This window comes from Artemia franciscana, chromosome 10 (assembly GCF_032884065.1).
Source record: "Artemia franciscana chromosome 10, ASM3288406v1, whole genome shotgun sequence".
In the NCBI taxonomy this organism is placed as follows: domain Eukaryota; kingdom Metazoa; phylum Arthropoda; class Branchiopoda; order Anostraca; family Artemiidae; genus Artemia; species Artemia franciscana.
The window spans coordinates 16,256,364-16,275,774 of record NC_088872.1 but is presented as its reverse complement, the minus strand read 5'-3'; the positions used below and the strand labels follow the sequence as shown (position 1 = coordinate 16,275,774).

Sequence of the window (19,411 nt, the reverse complement as noted above, 5' to 3'; positions counted from 1 at the left end):
CCACTGTGCCACTATGACTGGCTCTCTGGTACACTATTGCATCCCTCATCATTCTTAAGACTTTTTTTAATAAAGTGATGTTCAATTCCACTTTCCCCGCTTTTGCCCCCCGCTTAGAGCAATTCCAGTTCTGATTCCGCTGGCTCCGACCCCGATTACAGTCCCAGTCCCGGTTCCACCGATTCTGGTTCCATCAGTTTCAGTTCGACCGCTTTTGCACCTCCAATTCTATGGTTCCGGCTCCACCAATTCTGCTCCAAGTGCCTTAAGTTCCAGTCCAAGCCCCAGTTCCGCCAATTCTGGTTCCGTCAGTTTCAGTTCCATCACTTTTGCCCCGATTCTACAGTTCCGATTCCACCAATTCCACTCCAATTTCTGCCAATTTCAGAATTTGGTATACGGCTGCCTCCATTGCTATCTGTGGCTTTTCATCGACAATTGTTAATTTATTGTACTTTTTGATCAGTATAATTTGTACATTGGAAGGATAAGCTCTCATATCTTATTTTAAAAGGTGAAGAAGAAATATTCCAAGAAAGTGCTGGTTCATGATAAAGTCATCATAGCATTGAATGCTGACAAAGATAAATATTTGAACTATGAAACAAGCATTAATAGGGATCTTAATAGAAATGTATGTGTGTGGCGTCATGACAGTAGGATGTCAACATGACAGTTGGTATTCCTTTGGAATGCAGAAAAAAAAAATCAAAATTACTTGTGGTTGTGAATATGCGAGAGTAACATTTCCAGAGATGATAGTGCTCAAAGAGACCGCGAACCTAAAACTTTTAATTGATTAGGAAGGCCAACTTCTTGCTACTGCTGCTGGTAACATGTTACCCGTTGATAGATCCTATCATCATCTTTCTGGTATTAGCATTCAAAAGAAGACAAGAACAAGGCAAGCCCACTACTGCATGAACGTCATAATGCATATCTTATCAAGGTGCCGAAACTGCAACCTATGTAAAATTAATGTCGTAATAGACGACAAAATCGCAAGTAAAATAAAAAGGGTATTGACAGACAATATCACCAAGAAATATGAATCGATGAAAAACAAAGCACCGGACGATGTTACTAGCACCATCGATAGTTAACCAACAGATACACTCATTTAAAAGAATATTAGCAATGATGAAATGTATGGTGAGGTTGTTAAAAGTTGTGTATGACCCCAAAATGGAATATGTGACAACTCAAGAGAAAACATGATGAAGTATTTTTTGAGATGGAGTTAAAGCATTCGTTTTTTTATGATGATATTCTACATGCCATTATTTCAATAAAAATATTTTATTGCATTACTTTGCTATGCTTCTATTGTAAATGTCACTTCAGCCCATTTTCGTATTAATAGTATCAGTATGTTTTGTTTTTAAATACCAGCATTAGGGCATTCTGAAGTTTTGAAGAGGGGTCTGAGTTATATTAATATATATTTAATTCAAATAATAAGCTAGGAGATACAAATTTCGACTCTTTAGACCATAATGATATGAACGTAAATGATAAGTTTACAAGTTGGTATTCAATGATTAAGAATACGATAGTCGAGTTTAGTCAAATTAAGAAGAAAGAGTTATTATTATACACCGAAGGAGCCCTGTATTACGAAAAGTATTCTGGTTTCCCTAGCAAGTAGAATTCAATTATTTAAAAAGTTGGTATTAAATATTGATGTTAGTGATATAAATATTTATGAAGCATATAGTAAGAAGTTGAATAGTTTGCTCCGCAAAGCAAGGGTTAAAAAACCCCAGTTAGATCTAAATATGCAGAGTTAAATATTAACTCTCTATCAGGTCTAGGAAAACTTCATCATGCATTATTCAAGTATAAGTATTATTCCAAATTAGTTCCCAAGCGTTTCCTAATTTTATTTACTTTTGGTGATAAAATACACAATTATCCTACACGATATGCTAATAAAGTGAGGACACCTCAAGTCGTCAGAACTAAATATTTATTTTCAATACATCATATTGGGCCAATGTTTGGAATGGTGCGCTGAATTCGGGATCCTTTGTCTGAGAGGACGAGGGTTTGAATCCCAGTGTACCCAATTCTTCAGTTGGGACGGGGGTCAGTGGCGTGACTCTGTAAGCTTAGCCAGAGTCGACCCAGCTCTAAATGGGTACCTGGAGAAATCTGGGGAAGGTAAACAGGAAGGGTGTGCGAAAGCACAGGATGGCTGGCCCCCAACCCCCCATTGCACTTCCTGGCTGAAGGGCCATGAAACGGAGATCAGCACCGCCGGTAGGGACTGTAAAGTCTAATGCCGTATCCTTTACCTTTTACCTTTTATTGCTGGATGGAGACAAGGGTTTTTTGAGTATGTTGTTTAGTGGAATGTATTTTTGTTTGGAAGGGTTGTGCGCCTGGAGTAGGGCAAATTCAGATTTTTTTCTCCTTCTTTTTTCTTCTTCTTTCTTTTCTCTTCTCCTCTTTTTAAAATATAATTCCTATGTTTAAGTGGTTACTTCAAGCAAGCTTTAGCTTTCTTTTTAGTTTTTTTCTTTATGTATGTAGATGTTTATTTTCTTGAATAAACCCGCTATCAATCATGAAAAACTATTCCCGTGTAAAATCCCACCAGCGAAAAATTTACCCCCCTCTACTCGAAGAATATACGCATAGTTCCCAATAAGAAATACTGTAGACACAAAGACACAAAGAAAAAGCCAGGGACAGGTGAATATACACTCGGACACACACAGAGACAGACAAACACACAACCAAACACACAGGGACGGTGAAAAACAGACAAAAAACAAACGTAAACAATGGGCAAACTTTGTAATTTAAAGACATTTCCCCAAAGGCTACAGGGGGTCATGATATCTCCAAAGGTATGGTTACTAGGCCTTTCAACTATTTTGAACAAAATAGTTATCTCGAAACTTTGATCGGACGATTTTGAGAAAAAAGGTGTGGGAGGGGGCCTAGCTGCCCTCCATATTTTTTTGGTCACTTAAAAGTTATTCTAGGACCACTAGGTCGGTACGATCACCCCTGGGGAAAAAAAGCAAATAAATACACATCAGTGATCTTTCTTCTGGCAAAAATTTACAAATTCCTCATTTTTACAGCCGAGAGCTTGAAACCACCATAGTAGGGCTCTCAGATACGTGATGGAGTGATTTTCATTAAGATTCTTTGACTTTTAGTATATATTTATCCCTCTTTTCGAAAATAAGGCAAATTTTCTCTTGCTCATAACCTTTGAGGGGAAGACAAAACCTAATAAAACTTATATATATGAAATCAACATAAAATCGTTTTTTTAAAGTTTTGGTTACTATTGACCTGGGTTACTTTTTACCATATTCGAGGACCCGGCTTGTGGTAACGAATATTCTTTTTTTTCATTCTTTTATTCGAATATTTATTTTATTTTATGTACATTGGTGTATAATAGCATTTAAAAATTTTAAGAGATGTACAATAGCTATAGGTGAATGCCCCTCCCCTCAATATTGATCTGAAACATGTTTCAAGGGAAGTTTGAAAACATGCAATTTTTTAAGCTTCAAAAGCATCAAACAGTTCGTGTTAACGAACTTTAGTAAGGTGTGACCCGGCTCAATAATAGCCAAAACTCTACATTTTAATATCAATAGTTACATCAAAAGAATAGTATTTTATGCTGATTTTACATATAAGTTTCACCAAGTTTAGTCTTACCCATCAAAAGTTACGAGCCTGATAAGATTTGCCTTATTTTAGAAAATAGGAGGAAACACCCCGTAAAAGTCATTGAATCAGAGAGCCCTACTGTAGAAGTTTCAAGCTCCTATCTACACAAAAATGTGGAATTTTGTATTTTTTGCCAGAAGACAGATCACGGATGCGTGTTTATTTTTTTTCCAGGGGTGATCGTATCGATCCAGTGATCCTACAAAGTTGCGAGAGAGCTCATTCTAACGGAAATTAAAAGTTTTAGTGCCCTTTTTAAGATACCGAAAAAATTGGAGAGCACCTAGGCCCCCTCCCATGCTAATTTTTTTCCCAAAGTCACCAAATCAAAATTCTGAGATCTGAGTCATTTTGTCCAACATAGTCGAAAAACCTAATAATTATGTCTTTCAGGACGAATTAATCCCCCACATTCCCTGGGGGAGGGGCTGCAAATTACAAACTTTGACCATTGTTTACATATAGTAAGGGTTATTGGGAAGTGTACAGACGATTTCAGGGGGACTTTTTCGTGTTGAAGGGGGGGGGAGCCTCCCACGGGTTTTGTGGAAGGATCTTTCCATGGAGGAATTTATCATGAGGGAAGAGAATTTCCATGAAGGGGCTGCAGGATTTTGTAGCATTATTAAAAAAAAAGAGAAAAAAAAATCAGCTGGAAGTAAGGAGCAGCATTAAAACCTAAAAAGAATAGAAATTATTACGTAAATAAGGGGGTTCATCTCCTCCACAATACCTCGCTCTTGACGCTAAAGTATTTTTAAGTAATTTCAACTATTTATTCTACCGCCTTTGTGATTCAAGGGTCATTCTTAAAGAAGTAGGACAAAATTCAAGCTTTAGTGTAAAGGGCGAGGTATTGACGAGGGGGCAAACCCCCTCATTTGCGTAGCAAAAACACACAAATATAGAAGTTCTTTACGTAAGTTAATTCGTAAGTTACGTATATTTATTACTAATAAAAACGTTCGTAAAAAAATAAAAAGTTCTAGTTGCCTTTTTAAGTAGCCAGAAATTGGAGGGCATTTAGGCCTCCTCCCTCACCCCCTTTTTTATCAAAATCGTAGCTATTTATCCGAAAAAAACAAATTAATATGCGAATTTTGTTTAAATTGTTTATGCGCAGTGACCCAAAATCAAAACATACATTAATTCAACAACATACATTAATTATAATAAAAAAACAAGTTTTTTTTAACTGCAAGTAAGGATCAACATTAAAACTTAAAAAACTTAAAACAAACAGAAATTATTCCATATATGAAAGGGGTTGTCCCCTCCTCAATGCCACGCTCTTTACGCTAAAGTTTTTTTTATTGTTTTAAAAAGTAGAGTTGTGAAAAAGAGTCAAACTTTAACGCAAAGAGCCGGGCGTCGAGGAGGGAACAAACCCTTTCATATGAAGAATAGTTTCTGTTCGTTTTAAGTTTTAATGTCGCTCCTTGGTTGCATTTAAAAAAACTTTTTTTTTTATTTAATATCTAGATAAGACGAAATATGAACCATGCAAAAACAAGGAAAAAAGACAAAGGTTGTGATGTATCTGCTAAATGTTTTGGAGGTTATGATTTAAACTTGTTTACTTTCCTCTTTTACCAGGTTGTTGCCACATAAGAGGCATTCTTGGGCAACCAAAACATGAGAAAAAATTGTTGTCAAAGGCTCTATTTTCTGACTGTGCCTGTGAGGAAGAAAATGAGTACATACATATTTAAAAAAAATTTACGCGTCTTAAGAGCGAAAAAAGATATGGGAAAGTGCACTGAGTACATGGAGAGAATGTTTGAGCTTGAAGGAATGGGTATTAGATATCTCTTTGACAATAAATGTGTCATGACGCCAAATTTTTTCACCTAATCCCAAACACTGTTTTCTATGCTTTGTCGAATGCACAAACAACTTTTTGATATTTTTGTGTCGTAGAAGCAACTCTTCAGTTCTGTTCTTTATTTTCTCTTTTTTATTCTTATGCCCCCAATTTCAGCTAATTAAGGAAAACTTGTAAGGGTCTAACCTCCGCAGCTTCTACAGAAAGTTTTGATCTCTTGCAAGATTGATTGGCATAACATTTTGGAGTACTACGCATAATTCTTGCCTGGGTTGTTTTTGCTTACCCTTGAGCCAAATCCTATGGTATGAGGGCTGAAGTGGAGCTTTTTATTCAACAGAACTCCAATTATATTCTAGCTGAAGTTGTTCCGGCAAGCTACAACAAATTCGAGTTGAACTAAGATTGCCTGCAAATGCTTAAGATGCGATTCTATGGCCCTGCTATCTACTTGGACCAGCCGTTTCTATTTGCGATTTTTGTTTAATTCGTAATTTCATTTTCTTGGTTTGAAACTGAGATGAAAAAATGGCATAACACGTGCCTCCTGAAATTTCACATTTATTTAGATTTAGTTAAATTTCAATGTTTGAAATTTAACAAATATTTAAATTTTGTTAAATTTCAATGATGGAAAGTTAACATTTCAATCATTACTAAAGAAGCTGTAGGTTTTTATCTTCTCTTTTCCTACTTGAGGTATTAAACAGTTGGTTCAAGGTAAGAAAACCTACTTCTTGATGAAATGACGAATGTTAAATTCTGTAGTTTATCACGAAAAATTATTAATGAAGGACACCATTTGTAAGCTACAGTGATGAAAGTGGTCTAATATGTTTCTATAGCATGGGCACTCTGAAAAATGAAGAAAGATTTTCTAGAAGGATCTCCCAGAGAAAGGGCCTACTGGGTTTGTTTTTGGTACCCGACTGACTGACTGTATTTCAAACAGTAGGCTGTGCGACAAATGTGGTTCGATCCTACTTTTCAGGGCTATAATGAGAAAAAACGTGAGATGACTAGGGCATGTTGTGTGGATGAATATTAATATATCACCAGAGAACGTTTCTTTTCGGCTAACCGTCTAGGGCTAAACGGAAAGCAGGTCGTCCTCGCTGAAATTAAGAGGATGTCATAAGGAAATAATTAAGTAAATTGGAACTTCCTGGCAGGGTTTAAGAAGATTGAGATGGAGAAGATAGCTGTGTTGCGAGAAGAGCGGGGAGCTGTGTTAGCCTCAGGCGGCTTGGTGCTGTGGTGAGTTGTTAATAGCAGCAGTAGTAGTATTTAGAAAAATTTTATGAGTCGACAACCTCTTTGTAACGGTACACACCGGAAAAAATAGATAATTACCGGCTCAAAAATGGACTAAAAGTTGTACTTGACCCACACAACTCCATTACCAGTCGTCTCATCTTAACTTTTTTCAAAGAAGTAGACATGTTGCACATTTATCAACCACAATCGCACAAGGAATATTAGATTCAATGATTGAATAGACAAAGTGGTCCATAACCCATCTAACGCCCTCTCCATGCTATCTTCCAGCCATTTTTCTTTTGAAAAAAGACAGACATGTAGCACCTTGTCAGGACCGGGACTCTTTTACTATTAGAAGCGGGACTGGAAGAATATCCATATAATTGGAGGCATAAACAAGCTTACTGCCCAATCAGACATCCCATCTAGCTCTCTTCATCAATTTCTCAACAGGAAGTTAGGCATATTGTAACTTAATTGGGCCAAAATTAAGCAAGAAATTTTGATCTGTGTGTCGGTATGACAAGTTGGACCAAGAGAACTCAAAACCTCCATGGGCGTTACATCTTTGACATTGTTGCAGAAAATTAGACCTGTTACACCTTCTTTGAATAAAAAAACAATGATTACCAATCTATATAATATAAGATGCCAAGTGAACTCCTGGCCAACATTGCACCTCCCTCCTGGCAAATTTTGTTAGCATTTAGGTAAAAGTATTCCACCTTGTTTGAAGTGGAAACACGTAAAGATCTTAAAGATATTATGACGGACCAATACAGTCCCTTCATCTACTGAGTATTTTCTGTTCATTTAAAGTTTAAACGTTCCCCTTTACTTTCTCTTGAAAATTCTAACTTTTATTTAGCAATAGACAAAGACACTTACAAAATCCCTGTCTGCAACTTCAATAAACTGATCGAATATAATGTTCCCCACCGTTCCTTCTGGAACCAATACAGCATATGGGCCTGGAGAAGAAAATGTGGGTATGTTATCGTTGACATCTGTAACAGTCATCAAAACATCGCCAGTAATGCCTTCTGATGAATCGTCGTCTTCAATGGCAAAAATTTCAAATTCCAATACGTAAGATTCGGCACCATTAACATCGCGATCTATTTGCTTCACCAACGTCAGATCTCCCGTCTCTGGGTTTAGCTCTATATTTTCGTTTCCTAAAAATAATATTGTGAAAAAAATAATTAATTTTTCATGAAAGATCATCAAAACCCTTTTATTTTGCGTAGCGAAAGAAGCTTTTAAAAACTTTATTTAACGTTGCCTGCGTTTGTGATTTGGAGATAAATCCTTAGAATTTTACAGATAAATTCCAAAAAGTTCATACCTTTGAAATAAATGTCAAAAACTTGCTTTACGTATGAAAACAAGAAATGAAATATAAATGAAAAGAAAAAAAAAATCAAATCTGTGAAAAACAAGGATTTTGTCAGCCAGACGAAAAATATGAAAATGAAAATCAAGCAAATATTTCAACAAGTACCTCCACCAAGTCGTCCTCAGTGCTAAAAAAAAGAAAGAGGGAAAAAAACACAAAGAAAAAACAACATCAAAATCTAACCTTCTTAAGTAAACTCTACGAGAGGAGAAAAGACACTGAATCAAACAACAAAAACCAGCTTGAAATCAATGAAAGAGAAGTTACCAATTAGATTGAATAAGTATCCTTTGCCTTGCAACAGATTTAGCGTGTCTTCAATTTCATTTTTCATTAGATATGCGGACAGGCTGTCTTAAATTAGACTGGGTGAGAATATTCATAGCGTATTTTGATATTAAGTTGTTATAAATTGGGCTTAAGGAAATATCTCCCGTGTCTCTATTTATAGCCAAGCTTCTATTTATATTTTTTTTTATCTCAATTGCCTCTTTAAGAGATTGCAGAGTGAGCTCAAGGCCAATCTATCCTCCAATCCTCCAAGGTTTTCACACCCAAGGAGCTGAATATTCTATCAAAAGGACCTAAATTTGCGATGGCTCAGACACACATAAATATATCAGAAATTGTTACGATTGTAATGTCTGGTATTTTTAGCTCTCATTGTGAAATTGAAAATCCAGACCTACTAAGAGGAGAAACAGTAAAGAGTATTCTTGATCATAAGCCGTCATGTCACTTACAACTCAATCAAAGGAAGAAATTAAAGTCCTCCAAAATTTGAAAAAAGAAAAAATACAGTAATTGCAAGAACGGACAAAGGAAACACAGTTGCGATTATGGATTCTGCAGATTATACAAATAAAATAAATACCCTTTTATTGGATAAAAATACTTTCAAAGAAATAAAAACTGATCCCACAGATAAATACACCAAGTTGTTGAGAAAAGAACTAGAAATTTTAAAAGACAATAGACTAATCACCCCTGAGGATTCTTAGCTGCAATTTTGAAGCCTCTTCTAACAACACAGAAATATTATATACAAAAATTCCGTAGATCTTGTTGAGAACCTGAAAAATTGCAGTATAACAGAAAAAACTAACTTATCTAGTTTTGATGCAGTTTCCATGTACACTTCATGCGATGTCCAAAAATGTGAACAGACCTTACAAAGAAAATTAGAGGAAAATTCTGTTTGGTCAGATTATAGTGACGATTGTACGTCTTTGCAACAAGTTCTCTTTTTAATTTATGTTTCGAAAAAAAATTTCCTTCAGGCCAAGGGCCTACCCATGGGCACTATTTTGTCTCCTTTTTTGGCAAATTTTTATATGGATTTCATAGAACAATCTGCTTTGAAAAGTTTCCCCTTAAAACACTCTTTCTGGTTTCACTTCGTTTATGAAATCCTTGCTGTTTGGGAATATGGTCAGGACTCTACAAAAAATTTCGGCACACTTGAACTCTTTTGATTCGAATTTTCAATTCTAAATAGAACTGGAAGATTCAGGAAAGTTCCCTCTCTTGGATGTTTTAAGTATAATAAATGCTTCTAGCCTTGAATTCTCTATATATAGAAAGCTGACCCTTAATGGTCGGTATTTACATTTCTAGTCAAATCATCTTCCTTGTGTAAAAAGAGGAGTAGTAATTTCTTTAGTCGATAGGGTTCTAAAAATATGTTCACGTAATCATGTAAAATCCGAGTTAGATTACGTTAAAGATATTACATTCTGCAAGGGCTACCCAATCAATCTCATTGAAAGCATAATAGATAGACGATTAAAAAGGGTAAAACAGGAAAATAGGGACCCCGACCCCCTTTGATTCAGTTACACTGGCAATTGAGAAAAAAAACTTTCACTACATTACCATACGTCTCGAAACTCAGCGACAAACTTGGAAAAGTTTTAAAAAAACATAATCTCTCTATTTCTTTAAAAACTGAACAAAAAGTTGAACATTTTTTCAACTCGGGAAAGGATAAAACGGATCCTAAACTAGGTAGTGGTGTGTACAGAGTCCCGTGTTCATGTGGAAAATTTTACACTGGTAAGAGACATCAACAACTAGGGGAACGATTGCATGAACACAAAATTTCAATAGATAAGTCCCTGAGATTTGAAAATAAAAGTGACAATTTTGATTCAGCTCTTACCCAGCATATATATGAAAATCCTGACCATCTAGTTTTGAAGAGGCAACTTTAATATCTACCGTAAATGGCCTATCGCAATCTTTTAAAGAGGCAATTGAGATAAAAAAACCCATATAAATAGAAATTGGCTATAAATAAAGACACGGGAGATATTTCCTCAAGCCCAATTTATAACTGCTTAATATTAAAAGACTCTTTTTAATATTAGATATCTTAAAAGCATATCTAATGAAAACCGAAATTGTAGACAGGCGAAATCTGTTGCAAGGCAAATGATACATATTCAATCTAATTGGTAACTTCTCTTTCATTGATTTCAAGCTGATTTTTGTTGTTTAATTCAGCGTCTTTTCTCCTCTCGTAGAGTTCACTTAAGAAGGTTAGATTTTGTTGTGGTTTTTTCTTTGTTTTTTTCCTCTTTCTTCTTTTTTTTTTAGCATTGAGGACGACTTGGCGGAGGTCCTTGTCGAAATATTTGCTTGATTTTCCTTTTCATATTTTGCTACTGGCTGACAAAATCCTCGTTTTTCACCTATTTGATTGTTTTTTTTTTCATTTATATTTCCTTTCTTGTTTTCATACGTCATGCATAGCCAGTATGGTCTCAGAACGTAAAAACTTGCTTAAAGGTATTCATCATATTTAAGTAGCCAATAAATTTTGTAACCATAAATAATTATGGTTGATAGAAACTCCCAGAGCCCAGAGCAAGGGTTTTGAGTTATGCCCCAGAAACATGTATTGTTTTTATTGAATGGGTGATCGTATAAACCTTAAATACCGATCAAAATTTTGAGAAGGCTAATTTGCTCAGCATTGTTGAAAAGTTCAGTAACTATACTTTTGGGGAGTTCAATCCCCCCATTGCCCTCAGGGGAAGGGATATATCTTAGGCAATTCTCTCATTGTTTACATAGAGTAGATGTTATTAAGAAAATTGGGCATGTGTGACCTCTACTTTCCAAAAAGACGTACGACATCCAGGTGAGCCTTTCAGAGAATGTTGAGGGGACTGTTGAACTAAATCAAAACACTTTATGTCCATAAGGGCAGTCAAAAGGGCGTTATTTAAGAATGACCGGGTATATTATTTTGAAACTGCCAGAAACTGATAAGGGAGATGATCAATTGACCAAAAGGACATTATTTGCTCGCTACTACTACTACTACTACCATTACTACTACTACTACCACTACTACTATTACTACTATCATTACTACTACTACGGCTACTACTGCTGCTACTACTACTACTACTACTACTACTACTACTACTACTACTACTACTGCTTCTACTACTACTACCACTACTACCATCACAGCAATTACTTTTGTAGCAAGTACTTCAAGGCTGAGGATATTAAAATGAGTATATGAGTATACATTGAGAGGAAGTTGAACTAAATCAAAACATACTATGCGCATACAGATTGCTGATATAGGCGTATCTGTAGTATTTTTGGAACGGCTTACCGTATCAAGGTGAAACTTTTGGGGTGTAATTAGTGGGATGTTCAACCGGCCAAACGGCAACATGTACTTGCTATTGCTGCTATTATTACTGCTGCTACTTCTGGTAATACTAGCACTAAACAACACGGTTGCTGCTACTGCCACTCCTACTACTACTACCACTATTATGATACTAGTGCCATTAAGGCTAGGCGTATGAAGGTAAAAATTTGACAGAATATTGAGGGAAATTTTGAACAAAATCAAGATAAACTATGTGCATGCAGATTGTCAAAAAGAGATTTGTCGAGAATGGATTTGGATATTAAGTTAGAGATTTCCGAGATTGCTTAAAAGGGAACGTCAATTAACCAAAAGGTAATAAATGCATGCTACTACTAACACTACTACCCTTGCTACCTTTTCTGATACTGCTACTACTATTATCACTACTACTACTAGTACTACTACTACTACTACTACTACTACTACTACTACTACTACTACTACTACTACTACTACTACTACTACTACTACTACTACTACTACTACTACTACTACTGCTAAGCTATTATAATTACTATATTAATTGCATCTACTTGTTAGGCTAAGAGTATTAAGATGAAAAGGGCGTCAAAAGCGGGTCAAAAAGGCAACTCAGCAATATCTTTGGAACCGCTAGCAATATCAACGTTAAAATTCCAGGGTATCATGAGGGGGGCGCACAACAGACCGAAAGGCAACATGTATTTGCTACTATTGTTATTAATACTGCTGCTATTACTGTTACTGCTACTACTACTAAAGCAACACTAATACTGCTGCTATCAGTTGCTTGTCAGCATTCATTCCGTTCGGAGCTAGTGCGTGCTGGTGGATGCTATTGCGTATTTAGGATATTTGTTCTGTTTGAATTGTTTGAACACTTGCCAGTAAGTCTCTGTTTAATGGATTTTTGATTTGGTTATTAGCCAATCTAGGGGAGATTATTGAATAATGTTATGATGTCTCTCACGAACTCGTACTTTGATCAAAAACACACTGAGCTTATGACGAAGATTCTTAGCCTGGAAAAGGGGATTGAGGCTTTGCGAAATGAGGATTTGGAACTTAAAGAAGAAAATACGGTTCTCAAAACCGAAGTAGTAAATCTAAAAAAGTCTTGTCTTCAAGTTGAACTTGTTTCAAAAAGACAGAATATTCTACTTCACGGTATACCAGCTGTTCAAGGTGGCAACTCCGAAAATGCTGCTCGTGAGTTTCTCGCTGAATTAGGAGTCAGTAACGCAAATTCAATGCCCTTCGTCAAGTGCTATCGTTTAAATGGAAATAAACCACCAGACTCTAATACTAGGGCAACGTCTAGGACTACGCTAAAAGCTGGGCCAGTATTCGTGACTATGGCTAATTTAGCAGATAAAGACGCTATTATGAAAAATTGTGGTAAGCTGAAGGGATCTGGAAAAAGTATCACTTCAGATCTCCCGCGTGAATTGGCACGTCGTAGAAAAGAACTGCTATCTTTCGGCTATAATCTGCGTACATCATCTGACACTTCAACAAGAGTTGCTGAAACCCGAGTAATAACGAAAGGGATTAGCGTATGGATTGAAGCGAAAAAGTCTTCAAAGAGTAAGACTTGGTTGCGAATTGAGGACTCATGTTTTGCTCCCTTTAAACTATCTAGTAATGCGACCTCTGTGGCTCCCTCTCCCGCTGTGATAGTCGGAGGTGATGAGTAATATGTGTGATTTGTTCATTTTTTAGTGATTTGTTTGATGTTGGTTAGTTGTTGTTTTTTTTCGTAAGTTATGATATATAAATTTTTCTCCTGATTGGGAGATTTAGTTATGTTTTTGTTGTTTTTCATTTTGTATACAAGTTTTTCTCTTAAAGTTTTCTGTTTTTGGCCATTATTTTTTCTGTTTCAGTTTCTTTTTTCTCATAAAGTGAGTTCATCGTTCTGTTTGCCTTGTTGCTGTCCACATGTCATTGTTATGAAGATGCCAAGCTGGGTGGTGAGTGGCGTATGATGGATCATAGTTTGTATGTTTTTTGAATTTGTCTTACTCTAGTTTGGGTGACATCTCCTCCTTGGGTGAGCGACTATTTCATCTTCCAAATAAACCAATTGATGTTCTTAGTTTGATAAATAATTCAATAGGCCAGTCTAACAAATCACCATCAAATCCCCATTTTTCAGTTAGTAGTAAATACGTATCAGATTTAGATCGAGTATCCAAACGAGATGATAGATTCTCTATGCTTCAGCTTAATGTTCAGGGTCTTTGTTCTTCGTTTGATGAGTTGAAAAAAAATAGTGTGTAGTGGCCACCCAGACTTCATTGGTCTTTGTGAGACTTTCCTTGATTCAAAAACCGAATCTCCATTCCATCTCCCTGGGTACAAGATGGAATATTCGAATCGAAGTAGGATGGCTAAAGGTGTGGCCTTGCTGTTTATGTTTCGGAATATCTTCCGTACTGTGTTAGACATGGCCTGTCAAGAAATGAAGAAGGAATTTTTGAATCCATATTTATTGACATTAAAACCCAAGCTAAAACTTTGATTGTTGGTAATATATACCGGTCTCCTAGTGGGCCTGTTCCCTCTTTCCTTCAGATTCTTGATGAGGTCTTGGAAATAATCCAACTTCATTCATGTGAACTTGTAATTATGGGCGACTTCAACCTTAGTTTGTGTGACCGGAGGTCATCCTCGTCCTTGGATTTTCTTTCGACAATGCTCGCTTGTGGAACACTACTTTCTGCATGCATTCCAACTCGCATAACTAACACTACTGCTTCTTTGCTTGATAATATTTTTTCATCTTTGACCTTGGTGCGAAATTCTATATTGATGAGTTATAACTCAGACCATTTTGCTGTTTTTTCCATGTATGATTTTTCCGATTCGTTGCCAAGGAGGAGGCAAGAAGCTGGTTTTTCCTCATTGAAATTTAATGATTAGGGCTTGCATATTCTTAGGTCACGGTTGGCAGTTCGTTCGTAGAGTATTTCTGAAAATGGATCTGACATAGATTCTTTGTTTAATTCGTTTCATGATTCTTTGAAGAAGTTATCTTTGATACATGTGATGCACCCCAGTCAAATCCAGCATCGAAAAGAACAACCCCTTTGAATCCTTGGATGACCCCTGGACTCCTTAAAAGTTGGAGGAAGAAAAATTATCTTTGGAAGGCTTACAGGTGCTCTAAGCCATTTTCGCGTGACTCTCAGCTTCAACTTTTCAAAGCTTATAGAAGAGTTTACAATTCGCTTTGCCGAAGGGCTAGATCGTTATTTTATCACAGAAAATTCTCTGCGTGCGGTAAAGACATTAGGAAGACATGGCAAGTAATCAATTCTGTTATCAGGCCATCTTTTCTGCCTCCTTCTGTCCCTTCAAGTGTTGTGATTGACGGCAAAAATGTAATGGATGAGCTTAAAGTTCAAGATGCGTTTACTTCCTATTTTGCTAATATTGGTAAAACTACAGCCTCTTCTGTAAGTCCTTCTTCTTTTCTACCTGATTTTAGGTCCTATCTAGGACCGCCTTGTCCTAAATAATGGCATTGGAACCTGTTTCTGAAGCTGAAATAGCCAGAATTGTCAATCGTTTGAGGGTCTCTTCATCCTCTGGCCCAGACCGTATTCCGACTAAGGTTGTCAAGTTCATTCTTCCTGTCATTGTGTGTGCCCTCACGAGAATTGTCAATCTTTCTTTTGAAAATGGTGTTTTCCCAAGTGCTCTAAAGCGTGCTCGTGTTATCATCCTTTTTAAAGGTGGATCAAGGAATGATCCTGCAAATTATCGTCCCATATCTCTTTTATCAGTGTTTAGTAAAATTTTTGAAAAAGCTTTGCTTTCTCGACTTCTTGATTTTATTAATTCTAAACACTTTTTTCATGATGATCAGTTTGATTTTAGGGCAAAACACTCAACTGAGCATGCATGTGCAACTCTCTTGAATTATTTAAATTCAGGTCTTGACTCTGGTTTGATACCTGCTGCTCTTTTTCTTGATGTTCAAAAAGCGTTTGACACATTGACACACAAGATTCTTCTTTTGAAAATGTCCCATATTTGTATAAGAGGGAATGCTTATTCATGGTTATTCATCGTATTTATCTAGTCGAGTCATCTCGGTTCATCCGGACTTTCCTAATCCTTCTGGAATAGAGTTTGGCATTCCACAAGGATCTGTCATTGGGCCGATACTCTTTTTAATCTACGTCAATGACCTTATTAATGCGGTTAAAAATTTAAAACCTACCATTTGCTGTCGTCTTTGTCAACCAGTATCCGTCACTAGCTGTGACAAGAGTTAGACCTAACCGGATACACTTATTGCTTTTGCTGATGACAGTACTCTTGGCACAACTGGTAGAACTGAGTCTGATCTTCGTTCAAGGATGATAGCCCTTTATGAAAGTTATCCAGGGGTTTAATGTACATTACCTTGCCTTAAATGTCGAAAGGTCATGTTTTCTCATTTTTTCCAGAGTCTCAAAGGCTTGCCCTGATTTAAATGAAATAAAAGTATCAAGAGGTTCTCTAAGTAGACCTAAGGATCGTTAAGTTTGATTCCTAGGTATCTTGCTGGACAAAATCTTTCGTTCAAGCATCATATTGACCTGATTAAAATGAAAGTCTCCAGGAGTCTCGGAATCCTTAGAAAGCTCAAATATATATTTCCAGGGTCGATTCTTAGACTCTTGTTCTGCAGCCTAGTTCAGTCTAACGTTTCATATTGTTCTGCTATTTGGATACCAACTTTTCCCTCGTCTCTGAAGCCACTTTCAAAACTTTATGATGAAGCGAGGACTCTTATTCAGGAAACTAACCGATTTTCACTTAAACCCTTGCTTGATTTGAAATCTCTCTATTTTCTTTCTTGTTCTTCTTTCATTTTTTTACAGTTGCACGGCCATCTTCCTGCTGTCATATGTAATAATATATCTTTTGCTTCTGATCAATCGACTTATCATCTCCGCACTTCCAAAAATTTACTGGTTCTTCACACACCGTCAGTGAGGTCTGACTTCAACTCTCTGACAGCTTGCAACAGGATCTGGAACACACTCCCAGAGTTCGTACGAAGCTGCCACTCGTTTGGTATGTTCAAAATTATGTTAGAGATTTTCTAGCTAGTAAATAATTTTGTTTGTTTGTTGTTTTTTTGTCTCTTTATTTTTTATTCCGGTTTCCCTTGGAGTTTTTGTCTCTGGATTGAGTTGGATATTTAATTGAGTTGGTGAAATCATATGCTACCTCCTGCCTAGCTTGTCATTTTTTGGATATTATTAAGGTGGGAGACTCAATTTTGTTTTTTGAATTTTGTTTATATTTTTTGTTGTTGGTGCTTTTTTCTCCCCTGTTCTTTCCCGGCCATGGAGCCTTATGGGGGAGATTGTCTTGAAGCAGTATTTTGTTTATGGATTTTATTGTTAAATAAAGAACTCAGAACTCAGAACTACTTTTCCTACTCCAAAATCTATGAAGATGAAAATTGGAGAGAATAATGAAGGAAAATTTTAAATAAATTAAAAGATACTATGGGCATGTAAATTGACAAAAGGGTATTTCTTGAAAATGGGTTTGGGTATTAAGTGGAAACCTTCAGCGAATGCTTAAAGGGGAAGACCAGTTGAACAAACGGCAATATGTGCAAGCCACTGCTAATATTACCACCGCTGCTACGTTTGCTGCCACTGCTATTGCTACTACTGCTACCACTACTGCTACTAAAACTCCACTATACTACTTCTATTTTATCTACTTGTAAAGCTAGGAGCATCAAGATGAAAACTCCAAAAAGTATACGAGTATACAGGTTGTCAAAAGGACATATCGGAGATGTTATAGAAAGGGCTAATTGTATTAAGTTGAAACATCCAGAAATGAATGAGAAGAATGTTCAACTGATCAAAAGGCAATATACTAATACTACTGCTGGTACTAGTTCTAGTTCTATGGCTTTTAGTGCTAATACTAGTCCTAATAACACTAATAATACTACTTTGACTGCTATTATAACTGTGCCTAAGACTACGAAGGTGAAACTTTTAGAGAACCTTGAGAGGGGAAGGTGAACTGAATCACAACCACATTCTGTAAGCAGGTTACCAAAAGGGCGTATCAGTATACCCTAGGAACAGTTTGGTGCGTGAAGTTGAAACTTACAGGGCTTGTTGTGGGGGATGTTGAACAAGCCAAAAGACAGTATTTGTATCTTAATGCTGCTGCTTCTATTTATGCTACTACTACTACTACTACTACTACTACTACTACGACTACTACTACTACTACTACTACTACTACTACTACTACTACTATTACTACTACTGCTGCTGCTATTATTATTACTACCACAACTATTGCTACTACTGCTGCTACTATTATTATTACTACTACTACTACTGCTACTAAAGCTAAAGCTACTTATACTACTACTATTACCACTGGGACTACTTCTACTGTTACTAAAGATAAGGGTACAAATGTGAAAGATTTGGAGAATATTGAGAGTGTATTGAACCAAATCGAAATGCGACAAGCCCATACATGTTGTCAAGTGAACGTAACAGTAGTCCTTCAGGAGCAGTTGATGGTTTTAAGTTAAAATTTTAAGCGTGTGTTGACGGGGATGTTAAAGGAAAGTAAAGGTGCTGGATTGAAAAATGAAAGCTCCAGTGCCCTTTTTAAGAGTCAAATATAATTGAAGGGCAAGCAGCACTTCTCCCAAGCCCATTAATTTCTCATATACATCTAATCAAAATTCTGAGACCAGCATAGTTCAACGGTCCAGTAACCAAATCTTGAGGTATATTGAGTATGTCAAACCCCCACAGTTATTCAATTTGTTCATTATGCTTTAAGACTAAACATTGCTATAAAAGTAAATTAAAAGACACTGTTTGTATGCTAGTTGTCAATAAGACATCTCAGCAATATCCCAAGAAAAACTGAAGGCATCAAGTGAAAACTTTTAAGGCTAATACTATTAGGGCTACTTCTGCTCTTAAAATTTAAATAAATCAACAGAGTATAAGTACATTCAGGTTGTCAAAGAACATAGATATAATTATTTGGGAATGGCATTAAGTTTTATTTTTAATGTCAACTTGAGAAGGGATAAAACTCAGTTAATTTATGCTCTTTGGGTTAAGATTTTCTAAAGATTTTCACATTTTGTTAAAAACTATTGAAAAAGTTTCTCTAACATAAAAATAGCAAGCCAAAGAAAGGATTTTTATAGGAAAAATCGAAAAAATATAAATATTATTTGAGTTTTTCATGAAATAGACTATCTCAATAAAAAAAAGGAACAGAAATTAATTGAAGAAAATTAAACACAATAAGTTTTTCAAAGAAAAGTAAAGAGCTTCATTAAACCAAGAATGAGTAAAAGTAAAGCCAAATAATCTTCCAAGCGTAGAACTGCCACAAACCAATATCAATAAGTAATTGAAATCAAAGACAAACATAAATTAGAATAAATAACCGAGTCGAACTAAAAACAAGCAGAAATTAACATGAGTAGGGCTGACAACCCCTAAGGCGTCTCAAGATCAAAGCATAATTTGCACTTTACTGAAAAAAATCCAAT

General features: G+C 36.1%; 1 protein-coding gene across 1 annotated transcript in view; it reads right to left on the bottom strand.

Annotated features, from left to right (window-relative positions):
* LOC136031841 (protocadherin Fat 4-like) overlaps nt 1–19,411 on the bottom strand; it is a 162,746-nt gene that overhangs the window by 119,737 nt on the left and 23,598 nt on the right. The window contains exon 7 of the mRNA XM_065711677.1: nt 7,676–7,965. Coding sequence (XP_065567749.1) covers nt 7,676–7,965 — 290 coding nt within the window. The remainder of the gene's footprint in view (nt 1–7,675; nt 7,966–19,411) is intronic.